The sequence below is a fragment of the Meles meles genome, chromosome 8 (genome assembly GCF_922984935.1).
Source record: "Meles meles chromosome 8, mMelMel3.1 paternal haplotype, whole genome shotgun sequence".
Taxonomy (NCBI): Eukaryota; Metazoa; Chordata; class Mammalia; order Carnivora; family Mustelidae; genus Meles; species Meles meles.
The window spans coordinates 56,612,596-56,635,373 of record NC_060073.1 but is presented as its reverse complement, the minus strand read 5'-3'; the positions used below and the strand labels follow the sequence as shown (position 1 = coordinate 56,635,373).

General features: G+C 37.8%; 2 protein-coding genes and 1 pseudogene across 2 annotated transcripts; all 3 read left to right on the top strand.

Moving 5' to 3' along the window:
• The first annotated feature begins 1,204 nt into the window (after nucleotides 1–1,204).
• Nucleotides 1,205–2,205, top strand: LOC123948724 (annotated as a pseudogene).
• Nucleotides 2,206–8,477: 6,272 nt separating this feature from the next.
• Nucleotides 8,478–9,437, top strand: LOC123949540 (olfactory receptor 52N4-like). Its single transcript, XM_046017061.1, has one exon. The coding sequence runs from the start codon at nucleotides 8,478–8,480 to the stop codon at nucleotides 9,435–9,437; it is 960 nt and encodes a 319-aa protein (XP_045873017.1).
• A 12,357-nt stretch (nucleotides 9,438–21,794) lies between these two features.
• LOC123948723 (olfactory receptor 56B1-like) lies at nucleotides 21,795–22,778 on the top strand. Its single transcript, XM_046015887.1, has one exon. It carries the CDS (start codon nucleotides 21,795–21,797, stop codon nucleotides 22,776–22,778), a length of 984 nt encoding a protein of 327 aa, XP_045871843.1.

The following is a 22,778-nucleotide window of genomic DNA, read 5'->3' as shown; positions in this document are numbered from 1 at the left end:
ATAGGGATCATTAAAGAGAAGGCTCACATTAAATATTTGTGGTTGAATATATAGAACAAATTTCTGGGCAGTAAAGTTCTTATTCCTGTTTTGAAAACTTCTAGTTAAAGTGATTTCTCAGCTTTTATCTTAATGACTAGATATTTGTTTTTATCTCATTACCGTCATGATTTCAAATGTTCTGCATGGTTCCTCCAACTTAAGTACTCCCCACAATAGGCTGTTTCCTCTTAGGGAGGGGAGGTATGGGAAAGGTGGGAGAAAGAGTAGTGTAAGATTTTCTTCAACAGAAGATGAGACATCGCCATCTAGGCATGAGTCAAAGTAATTACAAAATCACTTCTTGTGATTGGTGGAAGAGTGAAATTGAGGATTTGGCTACATCCTTTCTTTGAAATCACAAAGAACCACAGTTAGAATGTGAATGAAGGGTTAACCCAAGAGTGGACTGTAAGAAGTTGGAAGTTTCTGTTTCAGAAATAGGATGAAGTCCAAAAAGGGTTAACTTGAGCATCTTGGGAGGTGGAAACTAGACCTGTGAAGGTCCATGGAACATCTTACGGAATTGCAAATGTAGGTTGATCAGGAATACGTGAAAATTTCTCTTGGTTAGTAGAAGGCATAGAAACAGCCATGATAACAATATCAGAAATAATTTCCAAGTCCTGGGTCCCAAACCAGAATCCATTCTAGGTTGAAAACAAGAAAAATATCCAACTCCACCCAGTGAACTGTGTAGGCAGATTGTGTTTTGGACTAACAGTCCCACCATATCTTTTCCTGTACCTCAGAAGAGTATGAGTGACTGAGTGTGTGTGTGTGTGTGTGTGTGTGTGTGTGTGTGTGTGTGTTATATTCCTGGGAAGAATGGATGAAGTTCATACCTTTCTTTGACAACAATAGACTTTAGCTAGAAGACAATTCTGATTTCCTTAAATGCCTGTTTGAATCTTTTTGTCACATTAATGTATTTTATTTAACAAGTATTATGCATAAAGTACTATTCAAAGGTCTGTACAAATGTTAACCAATATAATTCTCTTAACAACTCTAAAGGACTTTACATTTATTATCCTAATTTACAGTTGATAACATTTGCCCAACACTCATATCTAGTAAGTGTCATTCAAGGCTCATTCACATCTCTGTTCTGTGTTATCTTTTCAGGTAATGTGATACTGTGGGGGGTTTCTGACCAGAGAAGATGCCCAGAGCCTTTGTCCAGCCCATGGAGTCTCCTAATCATACTAATCTGGACCCTTCTTTTTTCTTTCTCCTGGGCATCCCAGGTCTGGAACAATTTCACTTGTGGCTCTCACTCCCAGTGTGCTGCCTGGGCACAACCACAATTGTGGGCAACATCACCATCCTGGTTGTTGTTGCCACTGAACCAGCATTGCACAAGCCTGTGTACTTGTTCTTATGCATGCTCTCAACCATTGACTTGGCTGCCTCCTTCTCCACAGTTCCCAAGCTCCTGGCCATCCTCTGGTGTGGATCCGGACACATCTCTGCCTCTGCCTGCCTGGCACAGATGTTCTTCATTCATGTCTTCTGCATGATGGAGTCTACTGTGCTGCTCGCCATGGCCTTTGATCGCTATGTGGCCATTTGTCACCCACTTCGCTATGCTACTATCCTCACTGATGCCATCATTGCCGGAATTGGAGTGGTAGCTATGGTGTGGGGCTCCATGCTCATGCTTCCATGTCCCTTCCTCATTGGGCATTTGAGCTTCTGCCAAAGCCATGTAATCCCCCACACATACTGTGAGCACATGGCTGTTGTGAAGCTAGAATGTGGAGACACCAGGCCTAACCGTGTATATCAGCACTGTTGGTCACTGGGGTTGACTTATTTTGCATTGGTCTTTGCTATGTCTTTATCGCTCAAGCTGTCCTTCATCTTTCATCCCGTGAAGCTCTGTCCAAGGCCCTGGGGGCCTGTGGCTCTCATGTTTGTGTCATCCTAATCTCTTATACACCAGCCCACTTCTCTTTTTTTACCCATTGCTTTGGCCACCATGTTCCACTCCATATTCTCATTCTATTGGTTTATCTGCTCTTTCCACCTGCTCTTAATCCTATGGTATATGGTATATGGAGTTAAGACCAAAAAAGAAGATTTTCAAGATTAAATAATCCTCAGTATTTGAGACTGGAAAGAGGTTTTAGTCAAGCATCTTTAACTTCCATCCCAGGTTAGAGAGACTCTGCCTAGTCATAGGCACTTCCCTCACTTTCTGACAGTCTCCTAATCCAACAGATGTGGATTTCTAACCTCATACTTCACAATATAGCTGTTGTGTTACCATCTGCAAGGATCAGGAGATAGGACATAGAGTCACAAGTTAAAGAAAGTAGACCTGCCAGGTACTTATATGCTTTTGGATAAAGGTTGTATTTTCTCCACTAGCACTTGAAACCAAACAAGGAGGACTCACCAATACCCACAATAGTAGCAAATGGGAGAGCTAGGGTTTGAAACCTAGAATCTTCTGGTACAAAATAATAAGACATCTAGAGATGGGAGCATAGGATAGGTCAGGAATAGCCCTTCATTTCTAAATTTGGAATATTCATTCAATAGATATATTCTTGTCTCTACACTCTAGGGAATGAACTTAATTCCAGCTGACCTGGATATTATTCCCTGAAAAGCAATGTCCAAATATTCTTCTGCATTCTTACAAGGGCCTCCCAGAGGTCATTGACTTCTGTCTCTAAACTTACAAAGGACAGTCACTTACACAAACCAATAGATTGGGCCATGCATTCATCCATTTGTTTAGAAGGAAAAGGGAGTCACCCCATAATGCCAGGGAAAGGAGACACAAAACCCCTGCTGGAAATTCATAAACCCTCTCTCTCTTGAAGGTTGTCCTTGGCATGACAGAATGATAACTCTGTGATTTAAATAAATAAGAGTGTCACATATGATTTATGAACAATTATATTTATTGTAGTATTTTTATTAAATAAAAAAACCTTGAATATCAAATGATAGAAAAAATATTTAAATAAACTCTGTTCAGCTATTTAACAAATATTTTAGAGTCTTAAAAACCTTCCTTCGAAGAGCATTTAATATGCTAGTATCCATTCTTAATTATAAAAACCACTATATATGTGTAGTAATATAATACTCCATTTCCATCAAAGCAATACCTGGGTATATATCTATGTTAATAAATTTAAAAATATATACTGGTAAATGTTACTTCAATGGAGAGACAAACAAATATATTTTAAAAGGTAATTTTAAAAGAATAATTTAATGAAAATGTGAGTAAATCACTCACATAATTCACATGATATCCAACTTGGTTCCCTTGGGGTCTTTGCAAAACTTCATAAAGAAAGAAGTCAAACCTCTGGGGTAATGAAATCATTAGGTTCTATTAAAATATCTCATTTCTGATCTATATCCAGGTATCTATCTACATGCGCATACACACACATATATGTTCACATATCTATCTACACATCTATAGTATGCATACATATATATGCACATATAAATTCACATATATATACTGATACATATTTAGATATTTGTCAATTACTATTCGGGTCCCTGAAAGTTAGCTTGATTTCAATACCAGCTTATATCTCTGAAGCTTTGAAATGTCCCCTTGGGATCTTTTGGGGTATATAACATTTCACATCAGGCTCAGGTCAACAGTCTTCATATTAAGAAGTTAAGAACTTGCCCAGAGACTGTGATGTTCAGACAACCAAATTCCTGGAAAATTGGACCAGATATATTTTATCTCCTTGTTTTTCCTTCCCCAAACTAAGGTATTTAACTAGAACAATATTCAGTTCAGTTCAGTGACAAGATAATTTCTATTTTAGACATAGAGGTAAAGAGGAAGAAGGATTTAAGTTTGGTACTAACTGCTTTTTTCCACCCCACGGATGTAAATGTTTTACTGTTTACCTAGGTTCAAGTCAGAAAGTGATGTAAGACAATGATGCAGGGGCTGTTGGAAATATTTATTCCCCACTTTAGGCATTAAAAAATCCATTTAGGTGTTCATAATGGCCATGCATCTATATAAACAACTGAAGAGGAATATGTGCTTTGGGAGTAATGGAAACCAAGAATGGACCAATCCCATGTCAGGGAGTAATGGAAAATACATAAAGAACAATCCTAGGTCATGAGAGTCCATATTCAAATTTCTCTTGCTGCCTAACTGCCTTCCCTTTTTCCTTAAGTGTCTGATTTTACTTGAGTTAGACTCTGGAGATTCTTCCTTATACCAAAATATATTTTAGGTCAATACATATTATGTAGCTTTACTTACCAGAAGGAACCTATTTTCTCGTCATCAGAATTGGGAATGGTTTAGTGGGAGGAGGTAGTATGATTCCTGACAGTTGGTCTTTGTAATGCAAGTGCCTGATTTAAGTTTTGATTGCCAAGGCATCCATTTCAGACAGGGACCTGCTTCCAAGATGCTCTTAGATAAACACATTACCAGCCACACAGCTAACTAGATAACACCCACACTTCCTTTGTTTTACAGATCTCTGGTGATTCTGATAATTGACCATTTGGTTTCTTTCTCTTGCTGTGCTTTAAATTCCCATTCTTATGTTTTAAATTCACTTATAAAGAGTGAGCCTGAGATATCCTAGGCCCCACCCTCAGCTCAATAAAAGCGAATCCCCAGGTCCCCACACACTCCCCTGTCTTCACTTCTCTGTGTGGTCTCATTTGCCATATGATTTCCAGGACTCATAAGTAATAAACATTTTCTCTTTCAAAGTTTTCTGATGGTTTCTGCTGAAGGCAGCTTGCAGTCATCACAAGAATCACAAGGACCAGTCCAGCCACGACATTGGTTATCCAGAGGCTGAAACCAGCTCACAAGGTGGGGTGGTGGGTATGGGGCACAGATCACTGCCTATAGATTTTGGAAATGAGGATTGATAATGAGTGGTATAGAAGGCTATACTTTATGAAAGATGGGAGAGGTGTAGCAATATCCAGAAACACTAACTCTATACCTGGAACAGAAATATCAGTAAATTTCTCCAGAAAGAGATAATGAATTAGATTGTGGGAAACAATTTAATTTTTTTAAACAGATTAAATTTGTGATTAATATTGTGTCACTTTGGTTTAAGCTTCTATCACTAGCGTAATACTACTATATCCTGTATAGTAGGTACCATACAGGAAATATTAAGACCTGGAATTAAGCATTGCCCAGAACTGTCAAGATTGGCTTACATTAAAGATGAAGGTGCAAAAGTGAGTATTTAGAGCACAGGGAGATACAGACTGAGGGAGACAGGTGATCATAGCAGGGAAGAGTTATAAGTTTACAGACTAAATGTATTTTCTTGAGGAGAGAATAATAGTACAGAAGTGCTAGAAGTTCTTTTAAAACATGACCTCTAAGGTTTATATTCCTATCATTGTAATATATTTATCTGTGCTATATATATTTAAATTTATATTTTTGTGAATGATATGTGACAGTACTTTGAAGTGTGCAATGTTGTAAACTCATTTGCAAACAATTTTTAAGTGTATTTAAAACATTGATGGGGGTGTCTGGGTGGCTCAGTGGGTTAAAGCTTCTGCCTTCGGCTGATGTCATGATCTCATGAGATCATGATCAAAAGAGATCCAGTCCCACATCAGGCTCTCTGTTCAGCAGGAAGCCTGCTTCTCCCCTCTCTCTGCCTGCCTCTCTGCCTACTTGTGATCTCTCTCTCTCTCTGTCAAATAAAAAAATAAAATCTTAAAAAATAACAATACAAAACACTGAAGAACTCAGGGTTGCAGTTTTGGTCCTCCAGGGGACCTAGATGTCCTAGTCTCCACATAATCAACACTACCATATTTGGATGATTTGTCTAAATTGGAGATTAATAACAAGTCAGATATGTTAGCTTAAAATCAAATCATTGGCAATAATTTCAAAATGGGAGCTTTCATCAGATTTAAGTGTCAATTTGGAAAGTCTTAATGTAAATACCTACTGTATACTAACAAGTTACATAAGAGGATTTCTGTGTTTCTCATGATTTAGGTTATCAATATATTATCAAAGAGAGAGTAGAATTATCATTGTTAAAACAATCAACTTTAAAGTCATCCTATAATTTTTATCTAGAATTTCTCAAAAAAAAAATTCTGGCCCAATTTTTTTTCTGTAATTTCTACTTCATCTGAAATTAATATGTCTGCTCCAAATTTTATGTGTGTTTTCTCTGAACATTGTATGTTACTTAACTTTGTTCTTTGGTTTTCTTTATGAGATGCACCTCTATACCGTATATATACATTTTTTTTCATTTTATTTATTTTTTTCAGCGTAACAGTATTCATTCTTTTTGCACAACACCCAGTGCTCCATGCAAAACGTGCCCTCCCTATTACCCACCACCTGTTCCCCCAATCTCCCACCCCTGACCCTTCAAAACCCTCAGGTTGTTTTTCAGAGTCCATAGTCTCTTATGGTTCGCCTCCCCTCCCCAATGTCCATAGCCCCCTCCCCCCTCCCAATCCCACCTCCCCCCAGCAACCCCCAGTTTGTTTTGTGAGATTAAGAGTCATTTATGGGTTGTCTCCCTCCCAATCCCATCTTGTTTCATTTATTCTTCTCCTATCCCCCTAACCCCCCATGTTGCTTCTCCATATAAAATTAACAGATTTACTTCTACTTATATAGGGCCATTTACATAATTTATCCTAATAGCCCAATCAGTGCATTTTATCTGCCTTTTGACACATTAACATTTTATTGATTTATTTAGGAATCCTTTGGTTTCTCTGTTTTATTGATACCACTTGTTTAATATTTTTATAGTGATTTATGCATTTACATTCATTTTTATTCTTAGAGGTTCCTTTTGTGTTTTCCAAATAATAGTAATTAAATTATATTTCAATATATTTTTATTTATTTATTTATTTTTTCAGCGTAACAGTATTCATTGTTTTTGCACAACACCCAGTGCTCCATGCAATACGTGCCCTCCCTACTACCCACCACCTGGTTCCCCCAACCTCCCACCCCCTGCCCCTTCAAAACCCTCAGGTTGTTTTTCAGAGTCCATAGTCTCTTATGGTTCACCTCCCCTTCCAATTTCCCTCAATCCTTCTCCTCTCCATCTCCCAAAGTCCTCCATGTCATTTGTTATGCTCCACAAATAAGTGAAACCATATGATACTTGACTCTCTCTATTTGACTTATTTCACTCAGCATAATCTCTTCTAGTCTCGTCCATGTTGCTACAAAAGTTGGATATTCATCCTTTCTTTCTTTTTTTTTTTTTCATAAACATATAATGTATTTTTATCCCTCGGGGTACAGGTCTGTGAATCGCCAGGTTTACACACTTCACAGCACTCACCAAAACGCATACCCTCCCCAATGTCTATAACCACCCCCCTCTCCCAACCCCATCTCCCCCCAGCAACCCCCAGTTTGTTTTGTGAGATTAAGAGTCACTTATGGTTTGTCTCCCTCCCAATCCCATCTTGTTTCATTTATTCTTCTCCTATCCCACTAACCCCCCATGTTGCATCTCCACGTCCTCATATCAGGGAGATCATATGATAGTTGTCTTTCTCCGATTGACTTATTTCCCTAAGCATGATACCCTCTAGTTTCATCCACGTCGTCGCAAATGGCAAGATTTCATTACTTTTGATGGCTGCATAGTATTCCATTGGGTATATATACCACATCTTCTTTATCCATTCATCTGTTGATGGACATCTAGGTTCTTTCCATAGTTTGGCTATTGTAGACATTGATGCTATAATCATTTGGGTACACGTGCCCCTTCCGATCACTACGTTTGTATCTTTAGGGTAAAAAATATTCTGACAGTGGTACTTGTCAGTATGATTTTTGAGAAACAGGTTGACCCTCACTCAGGCAATTATTTCCTTAGAAGAATCCTGCTATTCAGAGATTGATAAAGTGTGTTGTGATTGGCTCCTATTTTTAGCACTATCTTCAACTTCCTAAAGCCCACATGCAAAAGACATTACTATATTTTTTTCTCAAGATATGATTTATTTAAAGTTCCATGGGTTTTCATGTTTGTTTTTCTGGAATATGTGTATAGTTATAATATTTAAATAATATTTTTTAATTAAAATAGCTTCAGAAAAATAATAACCAACTTTGTCTTTTATAAATGGGCACCATTTGCCTATTAAAGAACTAGGTGAGTATTAAGCACTAAAAACAATTTGTTGTCTACATTGATAAATGAATGAATAAAAAAATACACATATAAATTAATCTATTTGGTTTAAACAATATTTATACTCAAATTCCCTGGAAGTCAGAAAATATTGGTTTTTTTTGTCCATTGAAATGTAACTTGAAGAAAAAAGGCAAAAGAAATTAAGACAGTGACTATTACCAAGACATTTTCTCTTTTATATCTAGGAGGACCCACAAATTCTCTAAGATGGTTAATGATCATCCTAGCTTGATGATGTTAATGCTAAACCAAACAGACCTGACTCCAGCCTCATTCATCCTTAATGGGATCCCAGGACTGGAGGACATGCACATGTGGATTTCCTTCCCATTCTGCTCCATGTATGCTGTGGCTGTGGTAGGGAATTGTGGACTTCTCTACCTCATCCTCTATGAGGACTCCCTGCACAAGCCAATGTACTATTTTTTAGCTATGCTTTCCCTAACTGACCTTTTTATATGCTCTAGTACAATTCCTAAAGCTCTCTGCATCTTCTGGTTCTACTTCAAGGAAATCAGCTTTGATGGGTGTCTGGTCCAGATGTTTTTTGTCCATACCTTCACAGGGATGGAGTCTGGGGTGCTCATGCTTATGGCCCTGGACCGCTATGTGGCTATCTGTTACCCTCTGAGCTACTCTACTTTTCTCACCAATTCTGTTATTGCAAAGGCTGGGCTTTCTACCTTTTTCAGAGGGGTGTTCCTCATCATTCCCTTCACTATCCTCACCAAGCGCCTGCCCTACTGCAGAGGGAATATAATTCCCCACACCTACTGTGACCACATGTCTGTAGCCAAATTATCCTGTGGGAATATCAAGGTCAATGTCATTTATGGTCTGACGGTTGCCCTCCTGATTGGGGGCTTTGACATCCTGTGCATCACAATCTCCTACACCATGATCCTCCGGGCAGTGGTCAGCCTCTCTTCAGCAGATGCTCGACAGAAGGCCTTCAGCACCTGCACTGCCCACATCTGTGCCATTGTTTTCTCCTATAGTCCAGCCTTCTTCTCCTTCTTTTCCCACCGCTTTGGGAGCCACACAATCCCTCCATCTTGCCACATCATTGTGGCCAATGTTTATCTGCTCTTGCCACCCACTATGAACCCTATTGTCTATGGGGTGAAAACCAAGCAGATACGAGACTGTGTCATAAGGATCGCTTCAGGTTCTAAGGACATCAAGTCCTAGAGCAAATGAAAGGTATTTTTGCCTGGGTTGGGATGTGAAGTGAAAGAATGTTTCTTTCTGTCTGTTTAGGCAGGAAAATTTCCAAGAATAAGTATATGATTTTTGCAGGTAAGCATGATGAGTAGTTCATTCCCATTAAATTTTGTGCAGAATACCAAAGTAATTTTTCATGCCGCACCACCCTCCACATGAGTTTTTTACCTCCAGGTTTTCTGTGTATCTTTACCTCCAGGACTCAGTAATATTAGGTTCCAAGAGAGAAAAATACTAATGAGAAGCTGAGAGAATTATCTAGAAAATTGAATCAAGTGAACCTAATTATCTGGGGTTAGATGACCCAAATCATTCTTTTTCTTTTTGACTGTAAGCGGAATTTTTAGACTGATAACTGTATTTAACTCTGGAAAAAATATATTGCATATTCTCATTATTCACAAAATCCTGTTTTCTTAGCAATTTTTAAAACATGAAACTAGAATGTCTTCTGTGTATGAGGTGTAAGCCTCTGGGGTCTTAGGAGAACCTTGGTGACCTTGTACCTGACCAAATCTCTCCTAACATGAGACATTCAGGCAGTTGCTTCCTTCCCAACTGGAGGGTTTCCTTTTGTCTTCAAGATGGCTTTCAAAGAATGTGCAGTTTTGAAGGAGCTATGAATAACAGTTATGAGACTTATGAAATTTATTAATGACAATTATTAATGACTACTACAAAGTACAATAAATGTATTTCTACAAGTACAGGGCTATGGAGAGCAATAGTGCCTTTTCTTCTTACGAGCTGAGAATTGAACTAAGAATTGCTTGAGTATTTTCTGTATAATATCTTTCTAAATTAACATTAAGTAAGAAACTACAAATAATGATAGTTTTTACAGCATTGTCACAGATAGCATAAAGGAGACTGCAAAGTGGATTTTTCCTGCCCAACTTCTAAGAATAACTTTTCTCTGATATTGGTAATTTATGCTCACTAATTTCTGTTTTGTTGAAATGTAAACTCGAGTGTTTTTTTTTTTTAATTTTATAAAGGCCTAAAACAAATTAGTGTTCGTCACAAAATCACTCTCTTCTCATATTTTATTTCTCTGTATCTTGATGACAAAATTTCTTTAAAGGCTACCAGTATTCATTATCCCTACTTATACATATTGAAATAATTCTTACCTATTTCTTGTTTTCTTCAGAATATCTTTCATTGTTTCATTAAAATTGCTTTTGTCCCTTTCACGAATGACTTCATATTCCTGAAGCCAATGGTCCTTCTCTATGCCTATCTTGGCCTATCTCTCAAAAATATTGAATATATTGGATTAGTCCCTTTGTCTAGAAACCCTCTCTTTTCTTTCTTTTTTAAAAAATTAACATATTTGCCCCAGGGGTACAGGTCTGTGAATCACCTGGCTTACAAGTTTCACAGCACTCACCGTAGCACATACCCTCTCCAATGTCCATAACCCAGCCACCCTATCTCTACCCCACCCCTACCCCCCAGCAACCCTCAGTTTGTTTCACAAGATTAAGAGTCTCTTACGGTTTGTCTCCCTTCTGATCCCATCTTCTTTCATTTTTTTCCTTACCTACCCCGTCACAACTCTGTGCACTGCCTCTCAAATTCCTCACATCAGAGAGATCATATGATAATTGTCTTTCTCTGAGTGATTTATGTCACTCAGCATAATACCCTCTAGTTCCATTCACATCATTGCAAATGGCAAGATTTTGTTCTTTTGATGGCTGTGTAGTATTCCATTGCGTGTGTGTGTGTGTGTGTGTGTGTGTGTGTGTGTGTGTATACAAGCAGTCAATGGCGTAAAGAGCACGGACCATGGCCCTCTACAACCCCACCCCCGTCCGACAGAACTGCCTCAAGGTCAACCGGTCTCTATTCCTCTTCGGCGAGGACAACGTGGTGAGAAAATACGCCAAAAAGATCACCGAATGGCCTCCCTTTGAATATATCATTTTAGCCACCATCATAGCAAACTGCATTATCCTTGCTTTGTAACAACACCTACCCGATGATGACAAGACCCCAGTGTCTGAACGACTGGATGATACAGAACCATACTTCATTGGAATTTTTTGTTTCGAGTCTGGCATTAAAATCATCGCCCTGGGGTTTGCCTTCCATAAAGGCTCTTACTTAAGGAATGGTTGGAACGTGATGGACTTTGTGGTGGTGCTAACAGGTGGAGTGGAAACCCCCCGGGACCCAGACACCGAGCGTGTGCAGGCAGCACAGAGCAGCACAGCTAATGCATGGCTTCTCTCCAGCCCTCCGGATGAAAGCTGACAGATTGGCATCTGGCTGCCTACCAACGTCCAGTGCGTTCTTGGCAGTTGCTTTCTGACCTGGACAAGTGGCTGCCCACTCGGGGAGGGGAACGCTGGTCTCTTTTGAAAGACCGTGAGTTTTGAGGTGGCCGTTGGAATCATCCTTGGAAACATTCTTAGCATTGCCCTGTCCAATTCAGTCACCACTAACCGTATGTGGCGATGCAAATTTTCTTAATTGTGGTGAAATGTACATAACACAAAATTTAACATTTCAACCATGTCTAGATTAACAATTCAGTGGCATCAAGTACATTCATTCTGTTGTAAAAAAAAAAAAATAGCCACAATTGGCTATTGTGGACAATGCTGCTATAAGCATTCAGGTGCACGTGCCCCTTCAGATCACTTCAGATCACTACATTTTGTATTTTTAGGGTAAATACCCAGTAGTGCGATTACAGGGCAGTGAAACCCTCACTTTTCTTGAATTCTAGAACACATCATACATTCTAAGTCTTTCTTCATTCTCACTGAATGTTCCTTATAGTTCCATTTGCTTTTCCCAGTTTCTCTGAACTTCTTTATACAAACATATCTCTAGGATCAGCTCTCTTTTCTTTTCTTTCTTCTTTTTTGTTTTCATTTTTTTAACAATTTCTTTTCAGTGTAACAGAATTCATTGTTTATGCACCACACCCAGTGCTCCATGCAATATGTGCCCTCCACAATACCCAATACCTGGATCCCCCGACCTCCCACCCCCGCCCCTTCAAAAGCCTCAGATTGCCTTTCATAGTCCACAATCTCTCATGGTTCATCTCCCCCTCCAACTTCCCCTAACTGACTTCTCCTCTCCATCTCCCCATGTCCTCCATGTTATTTGTTATGCTCCACAAATAAGTGAAACCATATGATACTTGACTCTCTCTGCTTGACTTATTTCACTCAGCATAATCTCTTCCAGTCCTGTCCATGTTGCTACAAGTGTTGGGTATTCATCCTTTCTGATGGAGGCATAATACTCTGTAGTGTATATGGACCACATCTTCCTTATGCATTCATCTGTTGAAGGGCATCTAGGTTCTTCCCAGAGTTTGACGACCGTGGCCATTGCTGCTATAAACATTGGGGTACAGATGGCCCTCCTTTTCACTACATCTGTATCTTTGTGGTAAATACTCAGTAGTGCAATTGCAGGGTCATATGGAAGCTCTATTTTTAATTTCTTCAGGAATCTCCACACTGTTTTCCAAAGTGGCTGCACTAACTTGCATTCCCACCAACAGTGTAAGAGGGTTCCCCTTTCTCCACATTCTCTCCAACACACGTTGTTTCCTGTCTTGCTAATTTTGGCCATTCTAACTGGTGTCCGGTGGTATCTCAATGTGGTTTTAATTTGAATCTCCCTGATAGCTAGTGATGATGAACATTTTTTCATGTGTCTGATAGCCATTTGTATGTCTTCATTGGAGAAATGTCTGTTCATGTCTTTTGCCCATTTTTTGACATGATTATCTGTTTTTCTGTGTGTTGAGTTTAAGAAGTTCTTTGTAGACCCTGGATATCAACCTTCTGTCTGTACTGTCATTTGTGAATATCTCCTACCATTCTGTGGGTTGTCTCTTTGTTTTGTTGACTGTTTACTTTGCTGTGCAGAAACTTTTGATCTTGACAAAGTCCCAAAAGTTCATTTTCGCTTTTGTTTCCTTTGCATTTGGAGACATATCTTGAAAGAATTTTTGTGGTTGATATCAAAGAGGTTACTACCTAGGTTCTCCTCTAGGATTCTGATGGATTCCTGTCTCATGTTGAGGTCTTTTATCCATTTTGAGTTTATATTTGTGTACAGTGTAAGAGAATGGTCGAGTTTCATTCTTCTACATATAGCTGTCCAATTTTCCCAGCACCATTTATGGAAGAGACTGTCTTTTTTCCACTGTATATTTTTTCCCACTTTTTCAAAGATTATTTGACCATAGAGCTGAGGATCCATATCAGGTCTCTCTACTCTGTTCCACTGGTCTATGTGTCTGTTTTTATGCCAGTGTCGTGCTGTCTTGGTGATCACAGATTTGTAGTAAAGCTTGAAATCAGGTAACATGATGCCCCCAGTTTTGTTTTTCTTTCTCAACATTTCCTTAGCAATTCAGGGTCTCTACTGATTCCATACAAATTTTAGGATTACTTGCTCCAGCTCTTTGAAAAATGCTGGTGGAATTTTGATTGGAATGGCATCAAAAGTATAGATTGCTCTAGGTAGTATAGACATAGGCCAATATCTAGTAACGAGATTGAAGTAGTGATTGAAAACCTCCCAAAAAACAAGAGCCCAGGACCTGATGGATTCCCTGGGGAATTCTACCAGACTTTCAAAGAAGAAATAACACCTATTCTCCTGAAGCTGTTTCAAAAAATTGAAGCAGAAGGACAACTTCCAGGCTCTTTTTATGAAGCCAGCATTACCCTGATCCCCAAACCAGGCAAAGACTCCACCAAAAAGGAGAATTTCAGACCAATATCACTGATGAATTTCACATTTTAGTTTTCTGTGTCTTGATAACAAAATTTCTTTAAAGTTTACCAGTATTCATTTCCCTACTTATACATCTTGAAATAATTCTCACCCTTTTCTTGTTTTCTTCAGAATATCTTTCATTGCTTCATTGAAATTGTTTTTGTCCCTTTCACAAATGACTTCCTATTCCTAATGCCAATGGTCCTTCTCTATGCCTATTTTGGCCTATCTCTCAAAAATATTGAATATAATGGATTAGTCCCTTTGTCTAGAAACCCTCTCTTTTCTTTCTTTCTTTTTTAAAAATTAACATATAATGCATTATTTGTCCCAGGGGTACAGGTATGTGAATCACCTGGCTTACAAGTTTCATCACACTCCATGGCACATACCCTCCACAATGTCTATAACCCAGGCACCCTATCTCTACACCACCCCCATCTCGCAGCAACCCTGTTTGTTTCACATGATTAAGAGTCTCTCATGGTTTTTCTCCCTCCTGATCACATCTTGTTTCATTTTTTTCCTTACCTACCCCCTCACAACTCTGAGCCCGGTCTCTCAAATTCCTCACATCAGAGACATCATATGATAATTGTCTTTCTCTGAGTGACTTATTTCACTCAGCATAATACCCTCTAGTTCCATAGACATCATTGAAAATGGCAAGATTTTTTTCTTTTGATGGCTGCATAGCATTCCATTGTATATATATATACCACATCTTCTTTATCCATTCTTCTCTTGATGGACATCTAGGTTCTTTCCATAGTTTGGCTATTGTGGACATTGCTGCTATAAACATTCAGGTGCACATACCCCTTTAGATCACTTCATTTTTATTTTTAGGGCAAATACCCAGTAGTGCAATTGCTGGGTAGTGAAACCCTCTCTTTTCTTGAATTCTGGAACACATCACACATTCTTAGTCATTCTTCATTCTCACTGAATGTTCCTTAGAGTTCCATTTGCTTTCCCATTTCCTCTGAATCTCTTTATACAAGCATATCCCTGGGATCAACTCTCTTTCATTTTGCACTCATTCTCTAGGCATTCCAGTACACATAGACATAAATGCCATTCTATGCTAATAACTGCCCAACTTATTAATTCAGCAATGGACTCATGGAAGCTCAGGTGCAAGTTCAAGGTGAAGAAAACTTCATAATACATTTTTCTTAATGGCATTCTCTTATTTCTATGTCCTTTCCTTATTTTGCCTTTTGTTTTCATCTTATTTCACTTCTAATCTTCAGGCCACTGACATTTTCCATATGTTTGACATATATTCTTAAACATCTGACTCTGAAGTCATTTGCAAATGTTTATTTTAGAAACCTATACCCATTTTATTGCACTAAAATAGTATGTTCCTTACTTTCTACTCATTATTTTTTAAAATTGTATTTTTAAAAATTATGTATACTTCACTTCTTGCTTCTGATTATTTTATAAACTTCATAAACTTTCCTAGCATGCAATGAAGACTACTTTCTTAATCATTCCTTGATTATAAATATCTAAGTTTTTCACTCTCTGTCACCACAGATAATACTATGCTAAACATCTTTACTCACATGTACATATACACACATGCAGGCCTTTATGGAACTGGGGATATTTTATTCAGAATATATACTGTGGTGTGAGTCTGCAGAGTCATAATCTCTGCACATAACATTAAATGAAGCAGCCTTAGACTGCTGGTCAACTTTTCAATACAAACGATGGAAGCCAAAAGGCAATGAAATGATATTTTTGAAGTCCCTAAAAAACACTTGCAACTTAGAAACCTGATCTCACGAAGGAAGGGAAAACTGAAGGGAGAAAAATCAGAAGGGGAGACAAGCCATGGGACTATGGACTCTGGGAAACAATCTGAGGGTTTCAGAGGGCAACAGAGTGGGGGGATGGTTTAGCCCAGTGATGGGTATAAAGGAGGGCACGTGTTACAATGAGCACTGGGTGTTATATACAAATAATGAATCATTGAACACTACATCAAAAACTAATGAAGCACTACATGATGACCAACATAACATAGTAAAAAAAAAAAAAGGAGATTAAATAAATACCTATTCACATAAACAAATGCTGAGAGGAAATACTAAAGTAAGATTATTATTCAGAATATAGAATAATGATTACCTGATGGAAGCTCAGAATGAAATATAGGAAGGCATAACAAAACTAACATTGAAGAAAAATATAGGGGTAACATTACCACCTATTTGGTTGGTCAAAAATGGCAAGAGGAACAAAGGAAAGAACAGATGGGACATGGTAAAAAAGAATACGAAAATGGCAAACTTGACAAAAATTATGTCAGTAGTTACATTAATGTAAGTTGACTAAGCAATTCAGTGAAAGGAAATGAAATGAAAAATAAAATATCCTTAGAAACTATATTATTTTAGAAGATATTACATATATATTAAGTATATATGAACATATACATTATATATAAATAAATGAATATATGTCTCTGTGTGTGTGTGTGTGTGTGTGTATAAAATGTACTATAAGAAAAAGGTTGTGTGGTTGTAACCAGCAAAGTAGATTTTAACACAATAAATATTAGGAGTAATAAAATGTAAAATTTCATAATGATTACAATGGCAATCCAACAGGAAAATATACCTAACTTTGTACATGGTTAATATCATTATAGAAACAACACACATACACATACTCACAAAAGAGGTGGATAGGATTAGAAGGGGAAATTGATAAATCCACAATGAAATCATAGTTGGATATCTTAACATAACCTCTCAGCAACTGAAGAGCGGAGAATTATAAAAATATAAATAGTATAGACTATCTGAACATAAGCAACTGACTGACCTGCACAGTAAACAACATCCACCAGCTTTAAATATAGTTTTACTTCTCAGACTAATATGAAACATATACCAAAGTGAACAAGAAGAGGATGTCAAGAGAAAATTTACCCATACATCTGAAAATGTAGATGACATAGGCACCTATTAAAAACACTGCAAGCAGGGCACCTGGGTGGCTCAGTGGGTTAAAGCCCCGCCTTCAGCTCAGGTCATGATCTCATGGTCCTGGGATTGAGCCCTGCATCAGGCTCTCTGCTCAGCAGGAGGCCTACTTCCCCATCTCTTCCTGCCTGCTGCTCTGCTTACTTGAGATCTCTCTCTCTCTGTCACATAAATAAATAAAATCTTAAAAAAAACCTGCAAGCAATCTAAGAAGGAATGTAAAGTTACAGTTGTCATAGATCTATTAAGAAAATGAATTAGTTATCTAAAATCTCCAGGAGGAACACTGCACTGTTGATGGAAATGCAAATTGGTAGAGTCACTGACAAACAGTACAGAGGTTCTTTGAAGAATTAAAAATGTAAGAATACCAAATGATTCAATAATTATGCTATTGGGTATTCATGCAAAGAAAGTGAAAACACGAATTGTAAAAGATATGATGCACCACTCTGTTTCCTGCAGCATTATTTACAATAGCCAAGATAGGGAAGCAACCTCAGTATGCATCTATAGACAAATGAATAAAGAAATGAAGAGTCTCACACACACACACACACACTGGAATATTACTCAGCCATAAAGAAAAATGAGATTTGCCATTTGAGACAACATAGATGGACTTAGAGGGTATCATGAAATAAACAAATCAGAAGAAGAAAAACAAGTCTGAAAAAGAAAAAACATATACCATACGATTTGTTTTATATGCGGAATGTAAAAAAAAGAAACGAATAAACAAATAAAAAACAGAATCAGAGCTATAAATACAAGGACAAACTGATTGTTGCTAGAGGGGAGGGGAGTGGGAGGCTGGGTGAAATAGATGAAGGGAAGTGGGAGGTACAGGCCTCCAGTTATGGAATGAGTAAGTGATGGGGATAGAAGGTACAGCATAAGGAACAGAGTCAAGGGTATTGTAGTAGCATTGTACAGTGACACAGAGCAGCTACACTTGTCGTGAGCATAGCATAATGTATAGACTTGTTGAATCACTATGTGGTATACCTGAAACTAGTGTAACATTTTCTGTAAACTCTACTCAAAGGGGAAGAAAAAAAATTAAAGAAAAAATTTTAAAAATAATAAAAGAATTAATCTTCGGTCATAGAAATGATCAATTTTACCTCCACCATAGCTTCTAAATCTATTCACTTTTCTTCTTGTCCACTGCCCCATCCTAGTTCAACACCAAGTCATCGCTCCTTTGGATGGCTGCTATTCACCTGATCTACTTATTTTTATTCCTGCCACATATAATTTGGTCTTGTCATTGCTGCAAGGTCTTAATTCTCCTTAAAAACTTCAGTGGTCCTTCGTGATTTTAGCATAAATTTGCTTATAAGTCTCTGGCCTCTATTGTTAGCTCAGCAGCTCTATATAACATCTTATCTCATTTTCTAGCACAGTTTAGGGCTCCAGCCATATTTATGCTTCTCTATTACCTTGAATTTAACATGATCCTCTCATTTCAGAATCTCAAAGTTCTTGGAATCCTTTCCCTTCCCCTCATCCCCATCAGTCAAACAAACACTATAGTTAAGACCTACTCCAAGTATGCTCAGTACAAACTGGTGTTTCTTCTGGAAATCCTTCTCTGACATCAAGACTAACTTAATTCTCATTAATATGCTCTCATATCTCTGGGTACTTTTGAATTAAAGCATTTCTCCCAGTTCAAAGAAGTTGAAGTTAAAAGAAATGTTAGATTCTTTGTTTAGTGTTTTACCCCCTGTCCAAATTAGACCACAGTTTCCATGTAAACATGGACCATGACAGTTTATAGATCATTCTATGCCTACCATATTTTGTAAACACAGAAGAACACCATATATAGTGAATAAATACTTTCTCTTCTAAGAGTTTTTTTTTTAAGCATGACATCATAACCACAGATTTTAGAATCCCTTGAAATGTTGTAGTCAAGAATAATTCAAACACTAATAAAGTTGCCCACTTTTTATAGGGCCATTTTGGTTTCATAAATGAATATATTTTTCTGCTTATATATGATTTCAGGTATTACTGATAGGAAACATATCTCTGAATTAATCTCCTCCCCCAACCTATTGGGATTTAATATCCTAGGATTTCTCCCCTTTCTATGGGCTGTTCTCTCTTCAAGTCTCCCAGGGAAGTCTATTATCCTTAGATCCCTGAGCTGTTTACTACTCCCCATAAATTCCAGAGCTCATAATTTTTATGCCACTTGTCAGCTGAGAATACATCCTCAGCTCATGTGTAAAGCTCCTTTCTCAGTGTTATGTCTTTTTTTCCAGATAGGAAAACCCTGCCGTTGCCAGGACCTCAGAATGTGAGTCTCTGCTCATAACCACAGTTAAGTACTGAAACCTTGGCTTCATCACATTGATTAACCCCAGAGTATCCAATGGTTCATCCTTAATCTTTTCTTTTGTTGTCTTGGCAATATCCTGTATAAGGGATGGACTCTTTCCCTTGTCCTGGCAGGAAATAGAGGTTTGGAGAAACTTTTTAAGGGGATGAGGGCTAGAATTAGAGAATATAAGATTATACGGTGCTCTAGGAGTGATTTCATCTATAAAAAAACTACCAGATTATTTTCAGGGAGAATATATTAACTGTTTTCCATAGCAGGATCACATACCATGTCCTGCTAATCTCTAACTGCTAAAAAGCATTTAAAACACGATTACCTTTCTGGGGACTCAATTCTGCTCCTTCTCTTAGTTGGTTTGCACTAATATCAGTGATGGGGAAACATCAAAGATACAAGACTGTGTCTTTAATAGGAAGATGTGTAATTATCCATGAGTATTTGGCAAAAGTACCAGGCTTCATACAATCAAGTGGGTGACACACTTCCAAACTCTCAAGATGGAGCTAGGAAGCTGATATCCTCAGAATTATGACCTAATAGTCCAAAGTCAAACCAGCTTCATCTCCAAGCTTTTTGTGTCTGTTTTGTCACAATTTGCTATGAATACATTTAGATGACTTTAGTGTTCATCAAATTACATTACCATTAAAGAATGATTTGCTCCTTGATTAGGCAGTGCATGTTTATTCAAACATAGAAGTAGCAAGAATTTTCTGGAAAAAACATTTATCCAGTTGTGAACAGGAATCATCTTTTGTTGGTGATAACATGAGAGTATTTTGATCTTTCTCAGATATGTTTTCGTATATTTAAAAGTAAACATATCAAGAATAATTCCAGGGTGAGATATATATATATATATATAGATATATATATCTATATATATATATGATGAAACACTAAATTCTACTTCTGAAGCCAAAATTACAGTTATGTTAACTATCTAGAATGTAATAAAACTTTAAAAGAAGGAATAATTCCATAACTGCCTCATGTGCTACAAAAGAATTTAAACTTTATTTGAAAGAAAGTGTAAGGTCATGGATTATTTTAAGAAACGGAATACCAGTTTTAGGACGATCAGATTGCTGACAAGAAGAACGAATCACAGAGAAAGGCAAATAAACTTGACAATATAAGGCTTCGGAAGCAGAGCTCAAAGATGGGCTGCCTGAGTGAAGTAAAAGGGAGGAAGCAACAGGACAAGGAAACAGATGTTTACCAATAGGAAAGGTTTGTTTGTTAGTTCCCAGTTTTGCTATTTGGCTCCTAAACCGAATAAAAAGTACATGAAAAACAACGAAAGAGCCCAACAAAGGATGAGCCTAGTTTTGAACATCAATCAAAACATATAGTGGCATTGTCTTCAATATTATGCACAAGTAATTCTTGTTTATTAATTAAAATCAAAATCATCTTATTACCTGTGCCTAAATCATATACTTATATGCCTTTATAGATTCTCTAAGACTAAACCAAAAAATTTTTTTCTATGATTTTTTTCTATTATGTGACTCCTGAAATTGACAAATTTGGCCCTGAACATTTCGCTGTCCAAGCTATTCTTTTGAGACCTTCTTAAAAGTCCATACAAGGTAGGACATAAAAGAAGTTATTCCTCTTCCAAAATGTACCATATGTATGTTTGTATATTATTAGAGTCTATGATATAACATTTTTGGAGGCGATATAAAATATTAATGAACATCTATAGCAACTGGGGATGGTGCAGATATAAAATGTAATCTTCCATAATTCTACATTTTAAAAAAATATCCTTGTTGTTAATAAAAACTTGAAGCACGATTGAGACAAAAATGAAGAAAATCATCCACTCGATTCCACAATATTTCTGAAGAGATGACGAAAGTTTAAAAAAACAACAATGACAAAAATCCTATATATGTGATGATCCCAAATTGAGCTGGCTGAGGACAACGCAAATAGGGATTTGAGATCCATGCCGAATCCTCCCTGAATAGTCAACAATGATAATTGTTCCTTGGAATTTTAACGTCTACTGCCAAAGTCCTGGAATATCTTTGTCATTTATTTTAAAAGGCTATAGGGAATGGACTACAGAATGCATTTTGTTACATCACCAAACTATGGAGACAGTTTAAAAATAATGTTTTATGATAATTCTGATCAAAGAGGGCAACTTTGAAAACCATTTTCTTTTTCTCTTAGGAAAAGATGTCTGCATCTCTGAAAGGCTCTAATAGCTCCAAATTCCAGGTCTCTGAGTTCATCCTGATGGGATTCCCAGGCATTCATAGCTGGCAACACTGGCTCTCCTTTCCATTGGCAATACTCTACCTCTCAGCCATTGGTGCTAACATCCTCATCCTCATCACCATTTGCCAGGACCCTGACCTTCAGCAGCCTATGTACTACTTCCTGGGAATTCTCTCTGTGGTAGACATGGGCCTGGCCACCACCATCATGCCCAAGATCTTGGCCATCTTCTGGTTTGATGCCAAGGTCATCAGCCTCCCTGAGTGCTTTGCTCAGATTTATGCCATTCACTGCTTTGTTGGCATGGAGTCTGGTATCTTCCTCTGTATGGCTTTTGACAGATATGTAGCAATTTGTCACCCTCTTCGCTACCCATCAATTGTCACCAATGCCTTGATCTTAAAAGCTACTGTGTTCATGGTACTTAGAAATGGCTTATTTGTCATTCCTGTGCCTGTGCTTGCATCCCAGCGTAATTACTGCTCCAGGAATGAGATTGAGCATTGCCTGTGCTCTAACCTTGGGGTCACTAGCCTGGCTTGTGATGACAGGAGGCCAAACAGCATCTGCCAGTTGGTTCTGGCATGGATTGGAATGGGAAGTGATCTAGGTCTCATAATATTGTCATACACTTTGATTCTGTGCTCTGTACTTAGACTGAACTCGGCTGAAGCCGCATCCAAAGCTCTGAGCACTTGTAGCTCCCATCTGATCCTTATTCTCTTCTTCTACACAGCTGTTGTTGTGGTTTCAGTAACTCACTTGGCAGAACCGAAAGCTCCTTTGATTCCAGTTCTACTCAATGTGCTGCACAACATCATCCCCCCTTCCCTCAACCCTATAGTTTATGCACTTAGGACTAAAGAACTCAGGGCAAGCTTCCAAAACGTGTTATGTTTGAGCCTAGAAAAGAACACAAGGCACCAAAGACCTTCTGCATGA